Genomic DNA, 23,930 nt, shown 5'->3' with positions numbered 1-23,930 from the left:
CCCCACCACACTATGTGCCCTGACAGTTTCTGCTCAGAAGATGAAACAGGACTTGATTAACAAGCCCAGTGCAAATCAGTGCTGGAATATGCTGGCAGAGTGGTAAGGAAGAAGTTTCCCATATAGCATTTGACTTTACAGACACAGGAACTAAGAAGTGAAGCTTGAGACATGAATCTTGAGACTGCACTGTGGCAGCTGCATACAAATAAGCAGCCTATACATTTGAAAGCTTGAGAAGTAAACCGGCTGTGCATTGAAAGGTAGGCATTTGGAGGCGGTAAATTTAGCCCTGACTCATCCAATGGCAATTTTGACACTTGGGTGGACTAAATTACGTTTAGGAGTTGCATCATGTTTTTACCAGATAGTTTGATTGAGCATGGTTTAACCCATTCATATGCCTATGGCCAGATTCTAGACCTTTCTCACTTGAAATAACTATGCAAGAATTTGTTTGTATATAATATATAGGACATAGATACATTCTGGGTCATCAAGTTCCTTTCTTGCAATCATATCAATTAGTCTATTGCTTAAACTTATCAAATAACATCGTAAAACTGGACTCCTTTTTTTTTTAATTCACTACTCTTATTGTAAAAGACTTTGAAGACCCTTTACTGCTCATAGCTAAAAATCTGTTTTCAAAAATTAGTTAAAGTTTCTTCACAGCTTTGTCCTTCAAATTAAAGACTTCTTTCTTCTCCCTGGTGTTAACTCCTCAAGTATTTACAGAGAGCACTCGTATGCCAAGCTCTTCAGTCTCTTCCTGACAGACAGGTGCCCTGTTTCCTCAGCCACCTTAGCAGTCCTCCTTTGTATGGTTTCAACCGAGGGAATCGGAATTGCGCACGTTATTGCAGATGGGTGATTTTACAACGGCGTTAACACTTCCTGATCTCTAACCAGAAAGAGCTTGCCTGGCATGCTAGAAATGCAGTTGCTGTTTTTCCCTGAGCAACACAGGATGATCGTTCTCTCTTGGAAATGTCCTGGATTTAAATGCTCAGTAATTTCTAGGAGTAGTGGTTTTCATTTCTGTTTGTCTTGCACACAAGACTCAACCCACCTTTGTTTGCACACTGACAGTGTAGTGTTGATACTCAGGTATAAACAAAGTTTGAAGCCAGAAAAAACCGCTGATGGATAAATTCAAACATATGCCTAGTTTTTGGGTTTTTTTTGACATTTAATTGGAAAAGGTAAGTTCATGATCAAAACATTTTTAAAATGCTAATGTCCTTGTTCTTAATAACCAGCTAAATTCTGATGCAAAAAGAGATGCATAAATTTTCTCACGGGTTTCTTAGAGAGACTCCTGCTCTAGCCAGATTAAGGGAACCTCTTTTCCATCTACCACCTTTCACCACAACGGATCGCTTCCGAAGACACCGCGCACAGGACTGCATCCACCTGCCCCTTCCTGCAGTGCCACTGGTTCACAACCCCTGAAGCCTCTTTCACAACGCTCAGGTCGAGCCCCCCCGCCTGCTACAGCATCCACTTGGCATTTCGCCGCTCTCGTTCGCTGGCCCCCCGCGGAGGAGCCCCCTTCCCTGCCGCCGCGGTGCTGGCCCCCCGCGCGGGCGGCACCACCCCCGGCATCATGGCTCGGCGCCACTTCGCCTCTCGGGCAGTCCCCTCCGGGGCAGGGGCGAGGGGGAGCGGGGCCAGCCCCGGGGCAGGCGGAAAGCCCCGCGCCCCCCCCGCGCCGCCCGAGGGGCGACGGGCGGCTCCGGTTTCTGAGGCGGATTTAACCTTTCCCGCGCGGGGCGGGAGGGGGCGGCCCGCCGCGGGGCGCGCGCCGGCGATGGGGCGGGCGGCGGGGCGGCGAGCGGCGGGCAGAGGCCGGCGGGGCCGCGGGCGGGCGGGCGCCCCTCCGCGGGGCGTCAAGGGCTGAGGCGAGGCGGCGCCTCGGGCAAGGCGCGGCGCTCGCCTCGGGGCGCAGAGGGCGGCTGCCGCCTCCCGCCGCGGGGATGAGCGCCTCGGCGGCCACCGGCGTCTTCGTCCTCTCCCTCACCGCCATCCCCGTCACGTACCTCTTCAACTGCCTGGCGGCCGACGGCAGGTGAGGCGGGCGAGGCCGGGCGGCTCCCGCCTGCGGGAGGGGAGGGGAGCGGGCGGGCGGCGGGGGTGAGGGAGGTGCGGGCGGCCAGGGGAGCCCGGCGGGTATTTTTAGCGGCGGCGCAGGGAGAGGGGGACTGCGGCCGCGGGGCTGAGCGGGACGGGGCGGGAGGCGGAGCGGGGCAGCGGACGGCGGGGGTCGGGCCTCGCCGCGGGCAGCCGGGCGCCGGCGGGGAGCGGCTCAGGCGGGAGCGCGGCGGCAGCGGGGAAAGAGCCCCGGGTCCTGCCCACGTCCTCTAACGGGAGCCGTGCCGGGATGCAACCGGGGAGACGTGAGCGGGGCTCCTGGCGCGGGAGCCCAGCCTGGCCGCTCACCCCAGGGCCCTCAAAACTGCCGGTTTCGCATCACCTGAAGCGTGTCCCGGCGTCCCCGGAGCTCGGGTCACCGCGGGGGCTGGCTGGTAACGCCGAAAGGACAAACCAGCGCGGAAGGTATCGCCCGGCCCCGCACCGTGCCTTGAACCCCGGGGCAGCGGGCGCTGGGGGCTGTCCCGGGGCTCCGCGGCCTCCCTCCGGCTCCCCTGTCAAGGCATTCACAAACACAATTCAATTCTACTTAAAAACGAATGGAAGAACTCACCAGCCCCAGAAGGCTCCGGAGCCGCACGGTTCAGGCACCCCGTAAGACGTGCGAGTTTTAACTGAAAATGTCCATACGCCCTCGCTCTGCCAGAAAAATAGGATCCCAGGACAAACCGCAGGTCTAGAAAAGAAAAGTCTTTCCTCATGATAAAAACAATGTACTTAAAGGTCTGTGTGGTATTTTGTGATCTCACAGCCTGGGGCGTTTTGCAACTTTACCGCACAAATATTTGCTGCATGTTTTTAAGGCTTTGCTACATCTGTTCCTTCTTCATTTTCCTCCTTCTGGCCGATAACTTAATTTTTTGTTTCTCACTGCTAGAGAAATGCTGAATAACACATGTTGACTTACTTGATTCATTGCCAATATTTATTTCAAATTGATAGACTGCAGTGAAAAGTCACTGCAATATTAACAGCTGTAATGGCATGAAGAAATTAATCACTGAGAAAACAGACGAGCAGAAGAATCAAACCATAAAATAAATCAACAGGCTAGCACTGCTCATCCTGACTCAGAAAGTATGTGTGTATATATTCTGAAATAGTTGATCTTGCAAATTTTTGCAATAATTTTAAGTCAAGTTTCACTAAGGCTGAAATTGTCATAGTATTATTTGTTTGTACACAATGTGTTTTCTTGACACACAGAGTGATATTATCTATAAAATCACGTACCAAATATTTTTAGCTTATGCTTCTGGACTTTAATTAACTTTCCCTTCCTTTTTTTCCCTATACACAAGCACAGAAGTGAAGACAGGAGGAGAGTCTGTTTTAAAGAGAACTAGATACAATTTAAGCACTTAGAGCTATAACCCAATTTCCACCTGATTTCCTTAACTTGCATTTTCTTGGGGAAGGAGACAAATTTGCTTTGTGCCAAAGATTTTTGTGCTTTCCTCCACCACCACTTCACATGCATTATCATTATAGCCCTGTCTTCAGAGAAAAGGTCTTTTCTGCCAAGCCTACCTGCAGTGGTTGCTGACCCCCCCCAGGCGATCCTGCCTTATAGGGCTGGAGAAACCTTTGGTAGCACTTCCAAAACTGGAAATTAAACCTAGATCCATCATAGGCACTCCACACTGCTACTCCTGTTCCATGGGACTGATGTGTTTTATTTGCGAATATGTAATTTCCTGAGTAGACAATTTATTGCTGAGGTTAGACTAAATGTCCCTAATGATCCTTTCTGGCCTTGAAATCTCTGTGTTTGTGACTTTCACCTCTCGTTGGCCTTTAAGTTTTCCATCGGTTTTGTTTATTTTTGCAGATACCAGTATGAAAACTGATTTTAGTCAGACAAATCTAGACTCCTGGATATGTTGTTTATCTAGCTATTTTCGTATTTTCTTTTTTTAGATGATTGCATGTGAAAAGACAGGCACATAAATTCTGCAAAACTATAAAATTAATACTATGACAGACTATGTGATGGACTTTAAAAACAGCCTTTTAAAGTCTTTTTAAGAGTATGTGCATTTGAGGATAGCTTATAAGAAAAGCTGAAGAAGCAAAATCCTGTCTCTTTCTCTGTCTTTCTTTTAAATTCTTTTTCTTTTTAATACTGTTACAGTTCCTGGGCAATTGTTGCAGTTGGATTGCTGGTTCTGGTTTTTATTGCTCTGTTGGCTCGTGTTCTTGTCAAAAGAAAACCACCAAAAGACCCACTGTTTTATGGTATGTCTTGGTAACAATGAAGCTAAATTCAGAAAGTGTTAATTTATATAAATGATAATATATTATGGTTATTTCAGATTGAACATTTAAGGCATGGTTTCAGAACCCAGTCTGGTGAGGTGCTGAGGAGACAAGAAGGAAAGAAAGACTGGGTAAAAAGGAGGAGAAATAATGTTCGTTTGAACCTTTTTATTCTTCTTAAATAGGAGATCCAGCTTCGGGACAAGCCAGGTTTCCTATTTGAAAAGAATAAGAATAACACTGTGAAAGTGTTTGAAATATGGTCATACCTGCTCTGTCAAGATCCTCTTTGTAGCAGGGCTTGGGCACCGCAGTAGACCTCGCATATATTTCATCCTGAGCAGATTCATTTGGGATTTTATGATATTTTGGATCAACAGCCTCCATGATTTGAATCTTCCTATGATTGAATTCCTTAATTCTCCCATTTTCGTTAAGTTTCTGTGTTAACTCACCTTTGTGAAACCTCCCCAGTTCCTGGCTCAGGCTGTCTGGAGACTCACAGAAGCATTTCTATATTGGTACTTTGCCATAAAAGAATAGATACATTGGATACTTTTTAAAAGGAAACCTTAGGTGTAGATTACCTTATAGCAAAAATCTAGAAAAAACACTGCTGTTGTGCCTGTGGCTGGCACAACAGCTCCCTTGAGCTGGAAATTTTGCAAGATGGGCCCATAGGCAAAGCAGGGTACAAACCACTTGTATTTGCCCTCTGTCTTGCTCCTCATTACAACTTGTAGGTGTCTGTCCCCAGTTCTGTGTGAGGTCGGGAACTCTCAGTTCACGCTGAAGTCAAAGGAAATAAATAACATAAACCTACCGCAAATAAATTTCCTGTCTCAAAGGAGTGACTCGCTAACTTGCCAGATAGGTCTTCTATGGACTGCCGTGGCTAATGCAGTTTGCCTTGCTCACCTTTAAAAACGGCAAGTCACATTTCCTTCTCCGCCTCCTTTTTGTTGTCCTTTCCCCTTTCCAAGAGATACTATAGTCTGCTTTGTGTGAGGAAGATTTTTGAAAGGCTACATAGTCCTTTCTGCAGACACTGACTTTCTATGGAGGCTGTGCCTACAGCTCTATGGAATTCCATGTTCCTAAGAAAAGCTTCCTAAGAACTTTGTTGACTAACCACTAACTGAAAAATATTAAGCTCTCTGGGAAAGTCATATTGTATGTTAAATATCTGTGACCTCAGAGTAGATGCATCTAGTTCAATAGATTTCTGCCTGACTGAATTTATCGGACTGTGAAGTAACTGCATGATTCCAAGTCTTTTATTCATTTATTAATTTTTTTCCCTTTACCTTACTACAGTTTATGCTGTATTTGCCTTTACCAGTGTTGTGAATCTAATAATTGGACTGGAACAGGATGGAATTATTGATGGATTCATGACTCATTACTTGAGAGAGGTAAACAATTGTTTGGCTTACAAATGTAAACAAAATCTGTACTATAAATAGATGTTAGAGTATTTGTCACAGAAAAAACCAGCCACTAACACATTCAAAAAGGTCTTGAATTTGGACATTGACCTGTTTCATTATTGTTATGGACAAAACCTTCATTGACTTGAAATCACTGATTCATTTGGAAAAAATAGCATACCTTTCAAGCTCCGTTATTTCATTTAGTTGAAGTAATGCTTTCTGTATTAACTCCTGTGGGAATTGAATAGACTGTACACATTTGCAGAAAGCCATAGATATTCAGCATTCTGGAGTGGATGAGTACTGCAGTACCTAAATGTGTTACCAAGAAAGAAACAAAATTGTTCCTTTATTTTTGCCTAATCACTTTTCTAAAAGGAATTAAAGTAGAGTTAAAAAATGATGATGCCAGATACCTAGTCAGCAGAATCTGTTGGCTGCTGAATATCAACATCCACCAAAAATAGCTCAGTAAGAGCTTGATATGAAAGTCACTGAAGTCATTGAAAAGATTCCATGAACTTTGGCGTGAAATGAGTTGGACCTTACAAGGTTATACGTTGTCATCAATATATTCAATGCTGTTGTAGATTTCTAGGTTGCTAAATATATCTTTGTTAAAAAGATAAATATATCTGTGTTAAATGTATCTTTATTTTGTAGCTTTTATCACTAAAATATGGAAAAGTAAGATTTCCATAATGTAGCAGAACAATGCCGACAGTCATACATAGGAGTTTTCCCTTCCATCTTGCACCCTATTTTGCAACTATAGAACTGATTTAATTATACCTGATCCTACTTAAATCAGGTTTGTGCTTGGAAACGTGTATTGTCAGTCAAAAAATGTACCTCTGGATTGAAAGAACATCAGTTACTTTTCTGAGATTGTTTCCTGCTGTTCTTTATTAATTATTTGTTTTTCTTCCTCTAATCACTGCATCTTTTTAAAAATAAATGTTCCCTAGGGTGAACCATATCTGAACACTGCATATGGCCATGTGATCTGCTATTGGGATGGCTCCGTTCATTATCTGATGTATCTGTTGATGGTGGCAGCTATTGCATGGGAGTAAGTAATTTTGATTTGTGTACTGTTTACTTTGCTTGCATGCTCACATAACCTACAAAGGGCTTTCTTTTCTATGTAGTATTTAGATTTTTGTTTCAGGACTGTTTCATGTCTTAGGCCAAAGCAACGCTATTAAAATTTCATTACTTTCAGGAATTGTACCCTCACCGAGTTACCCTTTCTCTCAGCTGAATAAGCCCAGCAAATGCTTTGAGTTGTAGTCTGTCTTCTTCACTCTGCAGCAGAGCACAGCCCATCTGCATGCTTTGTGTTAGTTAAAAGGAAAGCTTAAAGATGATGCACGTTAAAACCATGTGTGAAAAAAACATTTTTTTTTTCAAATAACATATTTATGATAGGAATAATATATTGCTTAGCATGATGATGATCTCTCATCCATGTTAGAGAGCATCATGCAGTTTAAGAGAAAATGGTTATTTGTAGAGATTCTTATGTTTCGTGCTGTTGAGTGAAGAGTTTGAGAACATAAGTATTTAAAGCTAATGTACTTGCTGGTAATAGAAGCATTAATAGATTGAAATTAATTATTAATTATTAATTCTTTTATAGTCTTGTACAACCTGTGATGTGCAAAATCATGCAGTCAGCCTTCAGATGAGTGAAACATAACAGCAAATAACTGAATATGCACAAATCCTGTACTGTTCATGTGATAACCTTCTCACACATGAATGTAGGATTTCTCCATACCCCCCTCTCAGAGGCAAGAATCCACTGTTGACTTGTGGTACAGATCTTAAAACCTTTACTTATTAAGATACAACCATGGCAATTAGTATAATATATGAGGGTGATTTGGGTAGGGGATTTTTAGGGATGGTGCAATAATTACGTCTTGTTTTCTTTTTTAAACAGACAAAGCTATAGAACCATTGGCCTCTACTGGCTAGGTTCCATTATCATGAGCATCATTGTCTTTATGCCTGGAAACATTGTGGGTAAGGACATAAGTTATATGACTAGGTTTTTCCTGTGAAGCATTTTCTAAATTCATCATTAGGCTATCTATATTTTACTGCAGTATTGGTTCCTTTCTGTAATACTATGAAAGAGAAATTTTAGGAATATCAGTAAAGACGTGCAAGATATTTCAAAACTTAAATATGAGGAAGGGAAGATGGAGACCAGGAAAAAAAAAACTTTCCATTTACATTGCTCTCAAGGAAAAAAAAATTGTATTTTGTTATACCCATAAGGTTTTCATCCACACTAGGTTTAATTTAAGCAATGAGACAATAACTGTCTCTTAGTATCATAAAAATATAAATCTTACTTTGCATAAAATTTCCAATTTACTTAATAGTCTGACTTTCAAGCAGCTTAGAAGAGGCATCCAAATCACCTTTAAAAGTGAAATCTGGAGGTTAGTCTATATTCAAATAAATTTAATATTCCTAGATTGCTAACATAAATCAGTGCATAGCTGTGCTGCTAGAGGTTGAGAATTGTAATAAAAAAATTTACATCATTATTACTGGCAGGTGGTGCTTTAAGAGTGCCACCCTCCTCAATTCAAGATTTCCTTTTTAGCAAAGCTTAAATTAATGCAAATTTGACAAGTGTTCAACTGAGAAAAATGTTCACGTGTCCAAATCCTGTAGTCAGCTTTAGAAAAGTTCGCTATGGCCCCGCTTTTTATGACTTTGGAAAACAAATGCAATATCAGATCTTAAAAAACGGATACATTCCTTTTTTCCATTTTTTTAAAGAATGATGTCACTATTTGAAGCAGGTTCCATTAAGAGATTTCAAAACTGTCCCATCCTATAGGATTACCTAGTGCAGAGTGACTGAGGTGGTTTCATGTCCCCTGAAAAAACCCCTAATTTCCGAAATGGGTGATAGGCGCTCTGTCACCTGTGACTCTACCACTATTGAGCACATGATTTTCAACAATATTTGTATGTTGCTTTAACAGCAATTTCTAATGTTTTTTGTTTACATTACCATACCTGGTTCAGGTTTGACATTACGTAGGATATTTTTTAACTCTTCTGCAACACAGCTTAAAAATTCTCATACATCTTATAATTGTTTTTTAACAGGCAAATACGGAACAAAAGTGTGTCCTGCTTTTTTCTTAAGTGTACCATATATTTGCCTTCCCATATGGGCTGGGTTCAGAATTTATAACCAACCTTCGGTGACTCATGACACTCCAGTCAAGGTAATATTATTGTATTTAAGTGTTGGCTACAATTAGGGAAACTGAAATATGCTTGCTGTTTCTACTGAGTTTTATAGGTCCCTCCGTGAGTGTGGAATGCACTGTAACTGTTCACTGTTATGACAATTGCTGCAGGGCGTGTAGACACTGTAAAAATATCTATTCTGAAGGACCATTTCGTTATGGTGGGATAAAGAAAAAGCAAAAGAATCTCATGTTTAGAGTAAAGAACTCATTTTTAGGTGTAATTGTGTTACTACCCTCTATCTATGCAGTTTCTGACTGTTTCAATTTCTTAGCTGATGAAAATACTGACATATACCAGCTTCATAAAGCACCACAAAATCCTTATAGAAGCTCTGCAGGAAAGTATTCTTCTGCAGATGACTTACAGATTTCATGTAATTTAATAATTTTTTGTATGTGCATTCTGCAATATTAGATTCTAGAGGTAAGACATTGTACATTAATTGATATGAAAATTATTTACATACCTTTTACTTATAAAAAAAAAATCCGTAAAAATAATGTTTACTTAAAACTCTTTAGACCTTTGCCTTTGAATTTAATAGTTAGGCTGTAATAAGGTTAACTAAGCCATCAAAAATGCAATAATAGTTTATGCACTGTTTTATAAAAAAAAAAAATCCCTGCAGTACAAAGCACAGAACAGATCTTTAACTCTTTGTTGCTATAAGCAAGCCAGTTTATTGCCACAGCACACCATATCAGTTGTAATATAATCAATTAATATTTTTGCATCACAAGAGCTCCTGAGTCTCAGTCAGGTTCGTTCTGTAACTGAAAACATAGACACAGATGAAGGAGTTAGTTCCTATTCCGTAGCTAATAGGCAGTCAGTGTGCAAGGGGCGTAGCCTATGGCATAGAATAACAGCAGATGATGCACTGGTAGACTTTCCCAGAAATGTATGAAAGATAACATTCAGCCATCCATCCATGATTCTTCAGTAGGAAAGAGGGGTATAGACAGATGTTCATACCTCCTGAAGTTTGAAGAACTGCTACAGAATCACCACTTTTAGGGCAAATCCCTATGAAAGGCAAATTAGGGAGACTTCAGGTGCCAAACCCTCTTCTAGCCTCCTGCATAGGCTTATAGGAAACCACATGTCCCATCCCAAAGCAATGTGAGCTGATTTACTTAAAGGTGTCACTAATTCTCACCAGAAACACATTCTTTAGAGTCATCAGGGTAGAGAAGTTAAATGTAGTTAAAGGTAGTGATGGCGATTTTTGCTATATATATTAGTGAAAACATCCTTTGCCTGGAGGATGGATGAAGGTTTCCATTTGTTTTCTTAGTACTGAGAACACCACAGAAATTGCTATTATGGAAAATAAGTGATGGACTGCTTATTTGCTGAAATATAGCCATGTCTCCTATGCTTATCAGGAGCTAAACTGCTTACCTAGGTTTGGTATTTTACTTTGGTATATATTGCAGAGAAACTTAGTTTTTAAATTCTATTTCAAAAAGATAGTGCATAAAAAGCTGGTGGTCTGAAAATTTAACATTGCACTTCTTAGCGAATCCTTTCTTGTAAACCTAAACTTCCTTGCTCAAAAGGTCATAGAAAAAGCCTTGATTCCTTTCACTGGGGCCTCCTACCCTTCCTAAGTAATTTCTTTTTTAGAAGTTGTATTTTATCTTCACAGCTAATTTATGCTCCATATCTGAGCATAAATACCTGGGTTCAATAACTATATACCTCAAAATGCCTTTAAATCTTAACACAACTACTCATGAATTTTTCTTATTTTTTATACAACTCTCTCAGTCCTAAATTAAATATTGTTTCCAGGAAATAATTGTGTGTAATGCTATTAATCAGTTAGCTAATCATTGTAAGTCCTGAAAATATTTAGTTCTCTTTCAATACATCATTTACAACTAGCTGTAAAATTGAACTTTTTTTAGCTATTATTATTCAGACTTATTATTATTAAAGATATTAAATAGATTATTAAAAGATTTAGGAAGAAAATGTAATAATGCTTTTAAACATGATAGTGGAAGTATATAGAAAAATACTTACATGAAAGCAATGGAAGCAAGGTATATTCTGTTGGTCAAGGTATTCATTGCTATAATATTATTATAAACCAGTTAGCTAAAAAAAAAAAGGAATGGAGTTATGCCCTCTTTTAGAATCAAACCAAGCTGTGCTGCCGTGTTTACAAAGCCAGTGGATTTATCTACAAGTATGTCAGCTCAGAAAAGTTAATGTCATGTAAAACTCATTAACAGAATTAATACATATAAATTCAGATTTGCACATGAATTCTGAAGGGACTGACTTCTATGGACAGCACACAAGATTATTCCGCTTCCTTAAAACTGATCATGTAAGGAGCCTCTCAGAAGTTATAGAAAACAGCTTTTTCCTGGAAGTGAGAGAAACTGCAAAGCATGCCTACACACTTCCTTGCTACACAAAAGAAACAGCAGGGTTGGCGAGATCTGTGCAGAGTTCGATGTTGTTTGCAATAAATGGGAAACCTGTGGCAGGTCATCTCTACTCGGCCAGTGTACTTAACACGTAATTCATTTGAACGTGTATTGACGTGACTTTGCTGTGTAAAAGAATGGTAAGGCAAAATTACTACGTAGCTGAGGTCTGTCAGCAAAGTGCATACTGTCTTTCGAATTCTTGCTTCTGCTTTTTTTTTTCCTATGCTTTGCATTTTCATTTTGTTTGCATAAATGTATGCATAGAGAAAAAAGCTGCGAGTTTTCTGTACCTTGGCAATTTCACAAACTCGTACTGCACCAAAGGTTGTTTCCACTAACATTGGCTTTGTCTCCAAAACCTCTAAGTACAAAGTTCTATTGTAGCTTTGTGATCACAGTAAATACGCACATTCATTTAATATACCTTTTGAAAGGAGGAGTGATACACACACACACACACACATATATATAAAAAAAAGCTTCATACTTAGACAAAAGTGGAAAGAAAATATATCAACCCTCCAACTTTCCATTATGCTTAGGTAGTCTATATCTGAAAATGACTTGCAACTCAGCAGCCATGGGAGGCCTTTGTCTTTCATAGGAATAAGTATTAGAACATAGACATTCTTTGCAGGTAATACTATAAAAATTCCTACACTAGTACTTTAAATACTGTGAAGTGACACCATACTGCCAAAACAGACCTGTTCTTTGTGTTTGAAAAACAAAGGTGTCACTTTTTTTTCCCCTGAAAAAGATCCTTTAAAAGAGAAATAGTTTTATGAAAGGGATGGCCTATGTGTTTAAAATAGCCTTATTTTTGTTAAACTACAATTCAGATCTTGCAGTTCTTACTCAGGAATTATGCTTGCAAGGTCAGTTCTCCTGTTTCAATAACTTTATTGTGAGTACCTTGATCCTGAGTGCTTTTAACTGTGCCTCTACATCCTAATTATTGTTTTGTGCTTTGGAGACAATTCCGCAAGCGTATAACAGGAAGGAAATCAGGTTTTTCTTTTGCTGTCTGCATGCCAACACTCGGCTAATAAAAAGGAAGAGGAAATGAGTAACACATATAAATGGGGAAGTTTTCCCTCTGAACTACAGAAGGATACTCTCATGTGCTTATAATTTTGTCTGTGACTACACAGTGCTGAAAGTGTACCTTGAATCATTTCCATGGGTCTTTTCAGTTTTACCATGTAGGCAAAGAGATGACTTTGGTTCCTCCAAGCCATCTTCCATGTTATCTGACCTTGGCTACCATAGAATGTGAACCCCTCACATCTGCCCACACAGTGCAGCACAGGGATTCCTGTTTTGAGGCTGAGGAAAGGAGGTACAGAACAGATCAGATCGAGATGCTGAGAAGTGCTCCAGTGCCCGTCAGAGGAATCCATCGCATACAGTAATAAAAGAATGAAAGGAGGATTTTCCACGTTCCATACACACACACACATTTCATTCTCTATTTTTGCATTATATTTTAAGATATATTATTTGCTCACTGAACTCAGCAGAGAACTCAACTGGCCACAAAAAAGCTTTTATTTTATGCCAGTGATATTCCATTAATTTCAATAGTGTCACAGGCTGCTGAAAACCAGCATTCACTGTCAATAATGAGATGGACCCTCATTTTGCTGTCCCTCCAAACAGTCCTTTTACAAAGTGTATTAGATTCAACTTCAAATGTTTGAGACAAACCTATGTTTCCAAAGCTTTTCTACATAGGGACATTCAGGAAAATTAATTCATTCCAATTAACAAAAGACGCAACTTTGAAGAAGTTAGTTACGCTGCTTTAAAGCCTTATGTGATTTCAGAGTTAGAGTAGTGTTCATTTGATTTAGGTTGCTTTGAAAGTAAACTAATCTGTATTGAAGTGGCTTTAGTTGGATCTATGCATTTCTAGAGTTTATTCAAATTAATTTTCCTTACTGCATCCTATAAAGTCTGAAGTCACCTTTTTAGATGTGGAAATCTTTCTGTCTCTGAAATCAGCGGATAAATAGGGTAATGTAACTGAGAACTAAGTGCTTCTATCATAATGTTTCACCACTTCACTTGTAGTGACTGATCTGGAGTTAAAATACATGTCACGTGGAACCGGGATGTACTTACTAAACATATTCTGTGTTGCAGGTGGTTCAGGAAGTCCAGAAGAAAGGACTCTTAAGACGACCAATAGATTTAATGTTAGCTGCATACCTCATTCTAGCAACGGGGTTTTGCATATTTAGGGGCATGGTAAGTTGAAGATATTTTAATATTCTGGCCTCTAATTTTCAGTCAAACTTTTAAATTTGAAATCATTGTGTCTGTGTGAAAAAGTATGCACATTTTGGTCAAGGGAAATCCTGTGACTTTCAGGGTTGGAATAGGCCTTAGATATACAAAGGGCAAATTGATTATTTATAATAATTAGTGGTGCTTTGCTTCTGCATTTTGCCCTGTGTAAAGTATGTTTTTCAAAAGAAAGCAGGTGCACAACCACAAGAGTAAATAGCATCCCAAGTACAGATCAACATGACCTAAAACTGTTTTCATTGGTTTGGTGTTACATTTATGGCCAAGAACATGGAGACAAACCAACTAAATTAAATCTGTATTCATGTTTTTCTAAACAGAGATGCATAGTTAAAATTATATAGGAAACCAAGTTAGTTTACACTGCATGAGATAGAGGAGAACATTTCCACCTGAAGGAAAAAAAAAAACAGACTTATCCACATTACCTGAACAACACTTGTTATTTCTACTTACCAAAAGCTGATTTTTTTTAAACGTTTGCTTTTTAAGCATAGTTGATTGAATTAAAATTTCTGAGGGAATGAATCAGAACTCAAAATACTTGAAGTAGATAAATCCAGTAATAGGTAAATCTAGTCCTTTGTCAACTCTAAAGCATTTTCTGTCTTAAGCGGAAAGGAAGTTGTATGTCATTCAGTGAACTCAAATGTTTAAGTGCCTTAGACAACCGCCTGCTTGCTTGATTTGTAGATCTGATCCTGTCTAGAATAATTCAAGTAAGAGGTGACAATAAGTACCCAAGCGACATTTTATTTACCTAGCGCATATTGTCCTTTTGTAGTTCTGCTGCTCACATTAGTCCGTCATCTGCTGCTGTTTCTCTGAAAACTTGCCTCTCAAAAATATTTTTTGCTTCTAACTTGTCACAGACTGCTTATTTCTTATAGATCATGCTACTTTAGAGAACCACTGATGCAGTGGTTAATCAGCTGCAGGTTAATCAGCTGTTTTACCTGTAATTTCACTGTGGGAAATGTAAATCTTATGCTCTACATCTAACTTGGTTCTGCAATCCCACTTCTTCATTTCTCAGAGGAATTTTTTTGTTGATTTTGAGAGTGTCGTCATTTCCTTATGTATTTCCTTTACCAAACAGGAACTGCTTACTGGCCTTACTTATACATACAGAGATCAACTGAACATCTCTGTGTAAGCTGCAGTAACCAAGATTTTGTGAAAAAGCTAATAAAACATAATCCATTATAGCCTATCCAGACCTCCTCCTTGGATGCCCATGATGGAAAAGAACAGGGAGGAATATCCACTGTTGTAAATCTTTGCATTTCCCCTCAAAGTCATACAATAAATACACATGAAATTAAGTTGTGCAAAACTTACTGTTCAGTCCTGTAACTTAGGCATTAACGATACCTCGCCATAAAACACTTAGAGTGACGGCTGTTGACACAGATTGCTAACTCATTTTAGAATAGTATTTTTTGTAGTAGCTTCAAGGGCTTCTATGAAGAGGAACTGCTTTTGCAACTGGGTCTCTCTCCATGTTTATTGGGAACTTTGTTCTTTGTATAGGAATGTAAAATCCAATAATCTATCCTTTGCTACTCTTTTTAAAAAATTATTATTATTATTTTAAGTAACACCTGTGTCTCTGCATTGCTCTCCACTGCTACCTTGCCACAATGCAACTCTTTTCTTGGACTACATCCATAGCTTGCTATCCTAAAATGGGGTGCTTAACCTGAAGTTTCCACTGTTTGGGCAATTTTCCATTGCAAAGTTCATTGGTTGGGATCAAAGTCTGTTTATCAGAGCAAATCAATAGCGATTATACTTTTACTACAGCATAGCCAACTAACTGAATTCTCTTCTAGCCAAAATCTTTAAAGCAGGCTGTCAGCATTTCCTCGCAAACCCTCTGAGCAGGAGCTGAGAGGAGGCTGCATTTGCTTTTTAACTGGTGATCAAATGGATCATCTTTGCAATAGATTTTGAGCAAGCCTCCAGGATAGCAGTGCTGCAGACCACTAGTGAATCTTTAGGGCTGGTAACAGGTATCAGGTTAGCTCACTTTAGAACAAGTCTTTGTTCACGGGAAGTTTTAAAAATTCTTCTTAGATTGCTCTGGATTGCCCTGCTGAACTCTGCCGGCTATATATTCAACTTCACGAGCCTTATATAAAAGATCCTGCTGCCTATCCTAAGCTTCAGGTAAAGCATTGACTGTGGAGCATGGAGTGATTTGTTAACTGGCATAAAGATGAAGCCATGGGTTTCACAGATGACAAGATCAATAAGGGAAGTATTTGTTCATGGCAAGTTAAACAGTATTTCGTATTTTCTACTACAGCCATTACAGGGTACCAAGTCTTTGTTGTGATAAATGAACTTGGATTCAAATCAGTTACCTAGAGTTACATGTCCTAATTACTGAGCCTTCTTTTAATATATCCCATGAAACATATCTGCATGCTTTTTATGATCATTCCCCTTCCTTAGAAGGGCAAAGTAGACTTTCAGTTTGGAATAATGGAGCAAAAAGGAGTGTAGTAGGACTAGATTCCTTAAGCTCATGTTCGCTTCTGTCACCAGTGACACACTCCTTGAAACGTGACACTTTTTTTTTTTTTTTTTGCAAACCCTATTTACACAAGCATTGCAGATGAGGGAATGTTGTGCTTTAGTTTTGTAGTATTTGCAAGGTTGCCATTCTTTTGTAACCCTGGCTGCTGCATGGGGGCAGGTCCTGAAATTATAAGAGGATTCATAAGGGAGGCAATGAGCAGAACCCATATATCTCCGCTGGACCTGTTCTTTCTGGGAGAAGGGTGGCTTGGGTGTATCTCGCACCTCCCAACTGAAAGTGCAATGGAGCTTGAGAAATGGACACATGTGTTGTGTTGGACACCGAGTTAGGTCAAGCCACGCTTATTGGCATGGTCTCAAGATGACAAGGGGTAGGAAAAGGTGTCCTGGGATGTGGATTTGGATGGGGCGAAAAGACAACAGCCATCAATATTAGTGGAGGCCTTAGGGTAGCTGGATGCAGTCAATAGCATCGAGGTGTGAAATTCTTTTCTCAAAGAAGTTATAACTGCAAAAAGGTCTGGGAATCATTGCTGCCAGGAGTGTAGTTTTGAATAGTCTCAAAACCTCAGTCAGCAGCTGGCTAATTTTTAAATGCATCTCCCTCACACTGCAAAGCAACTAATATTTCTGTTTAAAATGCAGATGCTGGCATACATGTTCTACTCTGTGCCATACTATGTGATTGCTCTGTATGGCCTACTGGTGCCTGGTTGTTCCTGGATGCCCGATTTAACCCTTATACATGCTGGAGGACTAGCTCAGGTATTTCTTTGTAAAATGTTCACTCTTGAATTACAAGTTAATAAGTAGAGACCTATGGAGTAAATAAGGGGCCCAGGGCTTGATCTTCTCATGCAGGTTTTATGCCATTGTAACTCAGGTCACCTTTTATATCTGTAAAAAACTAATTTAAGGCAGTGGAGAATCAAACCTATTATATGTCTCTAATGACTGCATTCTTGCTTTAGTAGACTTCTCTCCTTCTTCAGAACCTTTTCATTGGGCTCATTTAAGCCTTATAAAGCACCATGCACTCTTTAGCTGAGATCCTGAAGGAAACCTGTATTAAAGCTGTAACAGTCAACCATGTAAAAAAACCCAAAACACAACAAAACAGTAAAATACATTGTTTCTGTAATATGTTTTGGCCAACTAGGTAGTCTGAAAAAGAGAAATGGAAAAAAGTATCTACTAGTCACATAAAATGAACAATATCAGTTGATGATGTTGATTTAACACTGCGAACCTCCGGGGCCACAAACCACAGTAACACTGAGACATGCTCGTGTTGCCAAAGGCAGACCAATGATCATACTTTCTTAATTAATTCTGTTCTGATTCTCTTAAATAAGCAACTGTAGTTAATTACTAGATGGCACTGATGGTTATGAGAAGACTGGCCAAAACAAAAAAATTCAAAAGGAACTAGTAAATGACTTCTCATGACATATAGATGACCATTTAACAGTTGAGACAGTGACAATTGATGTGTACTGTATGTAAGAAATGAAATGTGCTCTGAGCATCCAGATGCAGAGAATATGCACATAATCCTGCAACAATAATGAGAACACAGGGACATGGCAATAAGTGTAATTCAGGTACCGCTGTTTGTTTGACAAACACTTTGTTTCCCAGGCCAGAGACAACAGTCATGGATACAAACTACAATCCAGCTTAACTGCCCAGTAAGGATGGGGGGAGTGACAGTTTATTTTCTATTTGTGAGCAACTATCGCAGAGAATATGACTTTTTTTGTTTTTGAACACACCAGTTTATAGAGGATCTTGAATCACCAAATTGTATCAAAACAGTATCCGCAAACATGTAATGAGGAGGTTTAAATGCTCAAAAGGTATCATAAATATCATACAACTGTGTTTGGCCCAAATCTAATCTAAAAAAAGCACAAGCTAGCTAAAGTAGGCAAGCCAGTGTCAGGAACCTCTCTCTACTGACAGATTACTCAGGTTTCATTAATTCCCCAGACAGTCAGGAAAGAAACCGCCCCTTCAAAGATTATTTAGCACAAAGAAAAGTAAACCAGAAGTCAGAGTGTGCTGACTACAACAACCTTGCAAATTTACCAAGAAGCTCAGCCCCTCAGATTGGTGATGATTTTTGGTTGGTTGGTTTTGGTTTATTAGGGTTGGTTGGTTTGTTTTTTAAAATGTTTCCCATAACAAACTTTTTTTTTTTAATGGCACTTTGTACCTTTTCACTGTATGATTAATACATGCAGCATTTTGTTACTGAAGCCTAGAACCCCTCTGTTGTCCCTTGTCGTTTGGCTTCAGGATAATGTTGATTTACATATTAGATAAGGAGAAGAAAAGCTACCCAAAGCTAACACTCAAAATTTCCCATCTTACTCTTTGAAGCTTGTCCTAGACACAAGCAAAAACCATGGGCTGACAAAAATTAACTGCTGAAGAGAACTGTATGTTGCTGCACACTCGCCACATTTTATCCTGATTCAAGAAACATCTATTTAAGTTTGGGGGGTTTTGTAGTTTTGACTTTAGTGCACTGCAGAATGAACTTCAGTCATCCCACAACTGAACATGATTTAATTGATTTGGACTTGGTGAACTGTGAGCAACCTGGGACGAAGTGTGTGTGACAATGAATTGAGGGCTCACTTCTATATTATTTTTGGTTTTGGTCATTTTGAGGCACAAAACACATTTCCAGGTTTGTCTACTGTTTTCTCAAGTTAAAACACTTGTAACTGATAATTAGAACATAGGTAGTTACTGAAACACATGTAAAACGCTCTCTGTTATGCACAAAGGTCCAAAAAAAGTAAATATCTAATGATGAAAACAGTGGGCATTGCCCCTGGGAATGAACACTGCTCCTATAGATGGGGAATGTGGGGATTTTAATTATTTTTATTTCTGTCATTATGAAGTATGTACTTTTTACAAAGACAAGTCTGTCTTGTAAATACCATGTGATGCATCAAACTAAGAACCTCTTAAAGTGCCTAGCCTTTCACACACACAGAGAAGTATTTCCTGTTTTTCAGAATTACATATAGCGCTCAGCTTGAATTACTCTGTTACTAACATTCACACTCCAAAACCAGGTTGTAACCCTTATTAGACTTTCTGAAGCTTCACGAAGAGCTCTTTAAATGTCACACGACTGAAGTACCAGGAGCTTTGATTATACAAAAAGGTTGGAATAGTCTCTGAACTTGATTAAATTGCTATTTCCCTATGCAAGTGAGCCACATGAGAAGGGACGAAGAGCCATAGCCTTGCTATCCAAAACCAGCTCAGTCTCACCAGCTCTCCAGAGCCCGCTTCCCCATTTTTTCAAATGTAGAAAGTTTTTCTCTACTCCTTCTCCATCTAAGTGTTTTCCTTAATCCTGCAATTTTTGGTGGCTAGTTTCTGCAGTGCCTCTTGTCTACAAGAGAACCTAAACCTAAGGAACATATTTTTCTAGGTTACTCTCTCCCCACTCTATTTGATGGCTTTCCCTAGGCTCTTGAGACCTGGTCCAAACTCCTCCAAAATCAGTTACAGTCTTTGCCTGATTTTGGTCAGTTTTAGAGAAAAGGCACAGAATGAAGAAGGACTCCTAACCTTTTTCCAGGCCCTTCTCTGTCCCTAGCTGGAGGGCTTTCTTGACTGCAGGGTAAGAAATATTTGAAGTATTGCTTATGATTAGGCTACAGGCAAAAAATCTTGTAAAAAAAAATCCAAACCCAAACTATTTCATACAGACAAGAAGCTTACTGAGTAGCAGGCGTATGCAAATCGCAGTTGTCAAGTTGAGCAGTGCCACGTCCAGCACCAGGCAGCTTCCAGTTGCTGTGGGACGGCCTGATCAGCAGACTGGCTGAGGCTTCGAGGTTAAAGGCTGTGTGTTAAACAGATAAGGCTACCTTAGAAGTTTACCTGCAGCATCTCATTTGGTTGGTTTCTCAGCCAAGGTCTAGGGGTTTGATCCTCAAAATTCTCCACTTAGAGAGGGTTGAATAACAGAAAGCACCAAGGAATGGCTTATTCGCTGAGAGGACCTGATCACGGCGAGGTAACACAACAGGCTCTAGGTTGCTCCTGTTTACCGCAATGCCGGCCTGTCGCACAACAGGCACAGTGATGTGCAGGAACTAACGGCTTTTGTCTTACTGCTGAAAATTATGGATTTGGTGCAAGTCTGCCTGGTACTTGAAAGAAGAGCAGGCCTGGGCTACTGGTGAGTGAGAGGTCTGCTTTTGAGACATCCCCCTGCCCCAAGGGGGACAAAAAAAGAGGAGGAAAGAAGAAAAAAAACCAAAACCAACCAAAAACTAAAAACCAGAAGCAGAGTACGGTCATGGAAAGGAAACACATGAAATTAAAGACATAACACAATTTCCACAGAGGCAAATCAAATTAAAAAAAGAAAAGTGACTTTAACAGACCTAAATATCCTCCCTGATAATGAAAGGAAAAAGCAATGTGTTATATTGAAAAACAAGTCTAATAAACAGTAACTTCATTATATGGTGCATCATTAGCTAGTAAAAATCTTCATGGGCTACAAATAGAACAAAATGTTTCTGCTTTTTATAATGCTCAAAGCTCACTAACCTGCCACAACTCTTGTAAGAGACAAGACCACACAATAAGGCTTAGATCTTCAAAGGCATCTAGGAGGCTGTGGGAGTTCTGGGTCTCCCAGCAGCAGTCCCTTACAGCTCTTTCTGACAAGGCTTACTATGAACTTACTATGAATTTACTATCAACTTACTATGATGCACAGCTGGCCACTCTTGGAGACAGGCAGGCCTTGCAATCCTCCACAGAGAAGTACATAGCTTGTCCCCCCCAGAAGAGGCTCTAACATACTACCCGGAGGCTGTTAGTGCCTAGGTGAACATTAGACAACCCCAAACCTCCTACCTGAAGCCTGGTGGTGGCTGGCTGGCTGCTTGGCTGCCTCGTATAAGGAGAGGTCTCTGCTGCTGAGCACCAACGCCCTGGCTGCCTGGGCGGAGATGGCTCCCCAGGCGAGGGAAGGCAGCAGGCACCTGCGCACAGGCCACCCAGGTGCCACAGGCGGCTCCTGCCTGAGACAGGTGAGAACAAACAGGCTGCAAGAGACAGCCTGAATTATGAGGCTGATACAAAAGGCCGCTGATAGCATGCCACTGAACATCTGTTTACTGTGTAATAGCTATTTACAGAAACAGGCTAAGTGGCACTCTGCTGAAGTGTGTTTGTATTTGGTTTCTTTGATTACTTCGTTTCCTGACTCAGGTTTGCTAGATCAGCTCTCCCTGAAAGCGCAGGTGGTTAGACTCACCTGAAAACTGATTTCCTTTTCTGTTCTGATGTATGGTCTCAGCCTAACCTTTTGCCAGAGGGGTGTGTATTAGAACACCTGCGCTGTATTTCACTTTCTACTTCGCTAACCGTGAACAGAACTGTGTTCTTTGTGAGTCCAAAATAACTCCTGCTGAAGCCAGAACAGGGGACGTGATTTGGCCATAGTGTACTCCTCTGCATTACTAAAATCCTGGTGTCCCTTTCTCCTGCTCTGCTTACGATCAAATTGATGTTTATCTTCTCAGATCTCCTCCACTGCTAACTACCTAACTAATAATAAAAAAATTGGACACACAATAGTTAATGTGAACAAGCTGTGGCTTGAAATAGCAGGTAACAGATGGAGACAAAAGACAGTGACTATCCTGACGCTTCTATCTTTAAATGTTTGTTTATGCTAAAAATATGCTTCAGCCCAGCAAGCTTGTCTTTGCATATAACCTTCACTGTAAACTTAACCTATACTTCAGAACCGCCCCCAGCCCAAAAGCCAAATATTGCTGACGTTTTCTGAAATCATCAGGAGTTCTGGGATCAGAATCTGGAAGACTGGGTTTAAGATTAAAAAAAAAAAACAAAACCAGAACTAACATAGCTTCCAAGTTTTTATTTTCTAACTTTATTCAGAGTGAGTGTCTGTCTGCTTCCCCTTGATGCCAAACACAACATTCCTCGGTAGGTGGGTGCGAGTCCTACCCCCACTACTGGGCGGAGGCTCAGGGGTGCAGATCCCAGCGGTGATGCACACTTCAGTGGCCATTTGCCTGGGGAACGATCATGGACCCTGTTGCATGAAGAATTACCTATAAGCCACGGGTGAAATCCTATACTGATGTAAAGATCAGTGCCACCAGGTGCATAAAATAAACCTCCTACCATGGTACTGACAGTTCCTCGTATGACTCTTATACCAAGATATTAATGACCTTAGTTTAGACTGTATTTTTATACCGCTGTGCGAAAGTATGATGGATAATTCTGGAATAAAAGGGCTGGCTTGGAAAATGTCACTGGAGATGCATACTTGCATGCAGATTATGCTGTCTTTCCAAAATATACATCAACTTTACCTTTTTTTAATATATACGTTATATACACACCACAGGCTCAATTTTCCCATATTGGTGCTTCTCTTCATGCTCGAACTCCTTACATCTACAGAGTCCCTGAAGAAGCAAAACAGTTTTTTCTGATATTGAACATAATGTATGGGATTCTTCCCCAGCTGTTGGCTTACAGGTGTGTCAACAAGCCAGAGTTTTTTATGAAAACAAAACAAGAAGAAAAAACGGAATAGCACAACTGTTTTCAGCTCCTCTTTTTGGCTCTGTATATAATTGGGTTGGGATGTAATTGAACTGCTCAAGTGGAACCCAAATGAAGCGTGTAAGATGTGTAAAATTGCACAATTGTGTAAAGTTGCACAGTCTGTTTTGTTTATCCTACTCAAAAAGGGAAAATAAAGACAACTGCCTTCAGTACCACTTCTCAACATTTTGACTTTGCGCTGCAGTGGAGTTGCTAGTTCACGTAGCTATTTTTAAGTAAGCTGCTTTGACAGTTTTAGAAATACTGCATGAAGTTAAATAATAATAATGATGTCAGTGTTTAGCCTCCACACACTGAAGAATATCAGTGCTAGCAGATCAGAGCTACTGTAGGATGTGAAGGTCAATATTTTGAAGTGTGAAAAATTAACATACATAACTCTGTCACATGCACATGTTTTATTTGTCAAAAAGTATGTCTTGTGGGTCAGCCTTGTTAGAAGTCCCAAGAAATCTTTTAAGAAGCAATCAACTCTTATGGTAAGACTCCATATATGATAAGCAAATCATATAGTTTTGTTAGTTCTTTTAAGGATTCACTTCTGCAAGGACTGCTCATCTGCTTGAAGTTAAGCACGTGCTTACTAGCACTTCTGAACTGGGCACGGAGGGCTCATTACCTCGAACAATTGGGCTTACACCGTAGCATGCATTTTCAGAGGAGGGTTTTTTGGCCGTGTTCTTCTCTGCAGCTACTTTTGCTAATGCTGTTGGGTCATAAACAAGTAGCGGCAAATACAGCGACCTTGGTTTGTGTAGTTTGTTTCTGTTTGCAATTACAACTATTTCTATGACTTCTCTGTGTATTTATACTAAAAGCAGTACGTTTA

At 40.1% G+C, this 23,930-nt stretch overlaps 1 protein-coding gene across 4 annotated transcripts; it reads left to right on the top strand.

Moving 5' to 3' along the window:
* The first annotated feature begins 1,867 nt into the window (after positions 1 to 1,867).
* TM6SF1 (transmembrane 6 superfamily member 1) lies at positions 1,868 to 23,253 on the top strand. Of its 4 annotated transcripts, none has more exons than XM_075159959.1 (10): positions 1,868 to 2,071; positions 4,289 to 4,392; positions 5,731 to 5,828; positions 6,815 to 6,918; positions 7,795 to 7,877; positions 8,985 to 9,106; positions 13,730 to 13,834; positions 15,974 to 16,066; positions 17,087 to 17,206; positions 22,878 to 23,253. In XM_075159959.1, the coding sequence occupies exons 1-10, from the start codon at positions 1,980 to 1,982 to the stop codon at positions 23,067 to 23,069; spliced, it is 1,113 nt and encodes a 370-aa protein (XP_075016060.1). In that variant the 5' UTR covers positions 1,868 to 1,979; the 3' UTR covers positions 23,070 to 23,253. The 4 variants fall into 4 exon arrangements, with proteins under 4 accessions (XP_075016060.1, XP_075016061.1, XP_075016062.1 ...); XM_075159962.1 differs by lacking the exon at positions 1,868 to 2,071 and adding an exon at positions 3,160 to 3,231; XM_075159960.1 differs by lacking the exon at positions 15,974 to 16,066 and having other exon boundaries at positions 1,884 to 2,071.
* Positions 23,254 to 23,930: the final 677 nt, after the last annotated feature.

The sequence above is a fragment of the Calonectris borealis genome, chromosome 11 (assembly GCF_964195595.1).
Source record: "Calonectris borealis chromosome 11, bCalBor7.hap1.2, whole genome shotgun sequence".
Lineage (NCBI taxonomy): Eukaryota > Metazoa > Chordata > Aves > Procellariiformes > Procellariidae > Calonectris > Calonectris borealis.
This window is presented reverse-complemented; position numbering and strand designations above follow the sequence as displayed.

Excerpts from the sequence above, each read along its gene's own strand:
- TM6SF1 (XM_075159959.1), top strand. The coding sequence starts at position 1,980 with ATGAGCGCCTCGGCGGCCACCGGCGTCTTCGTCCTCTCCCTCACCGCC. Across the intron at positions 2,072-4,288 it reads TGCCTGGCGGCCGACGGCAG|TTCCTGGGCAATTGTTGCAG; the intron begins GTGAGGCGGGCG and ends ATACTGTTACAG. Across the intron at positions 7,878-8,984 it reads TATGCCTGGAAACATTGTGG|GCAAATACGGAACAAAAGTG; the intron begins GTAAGGACATAA and ends GTTTTTTAACAG.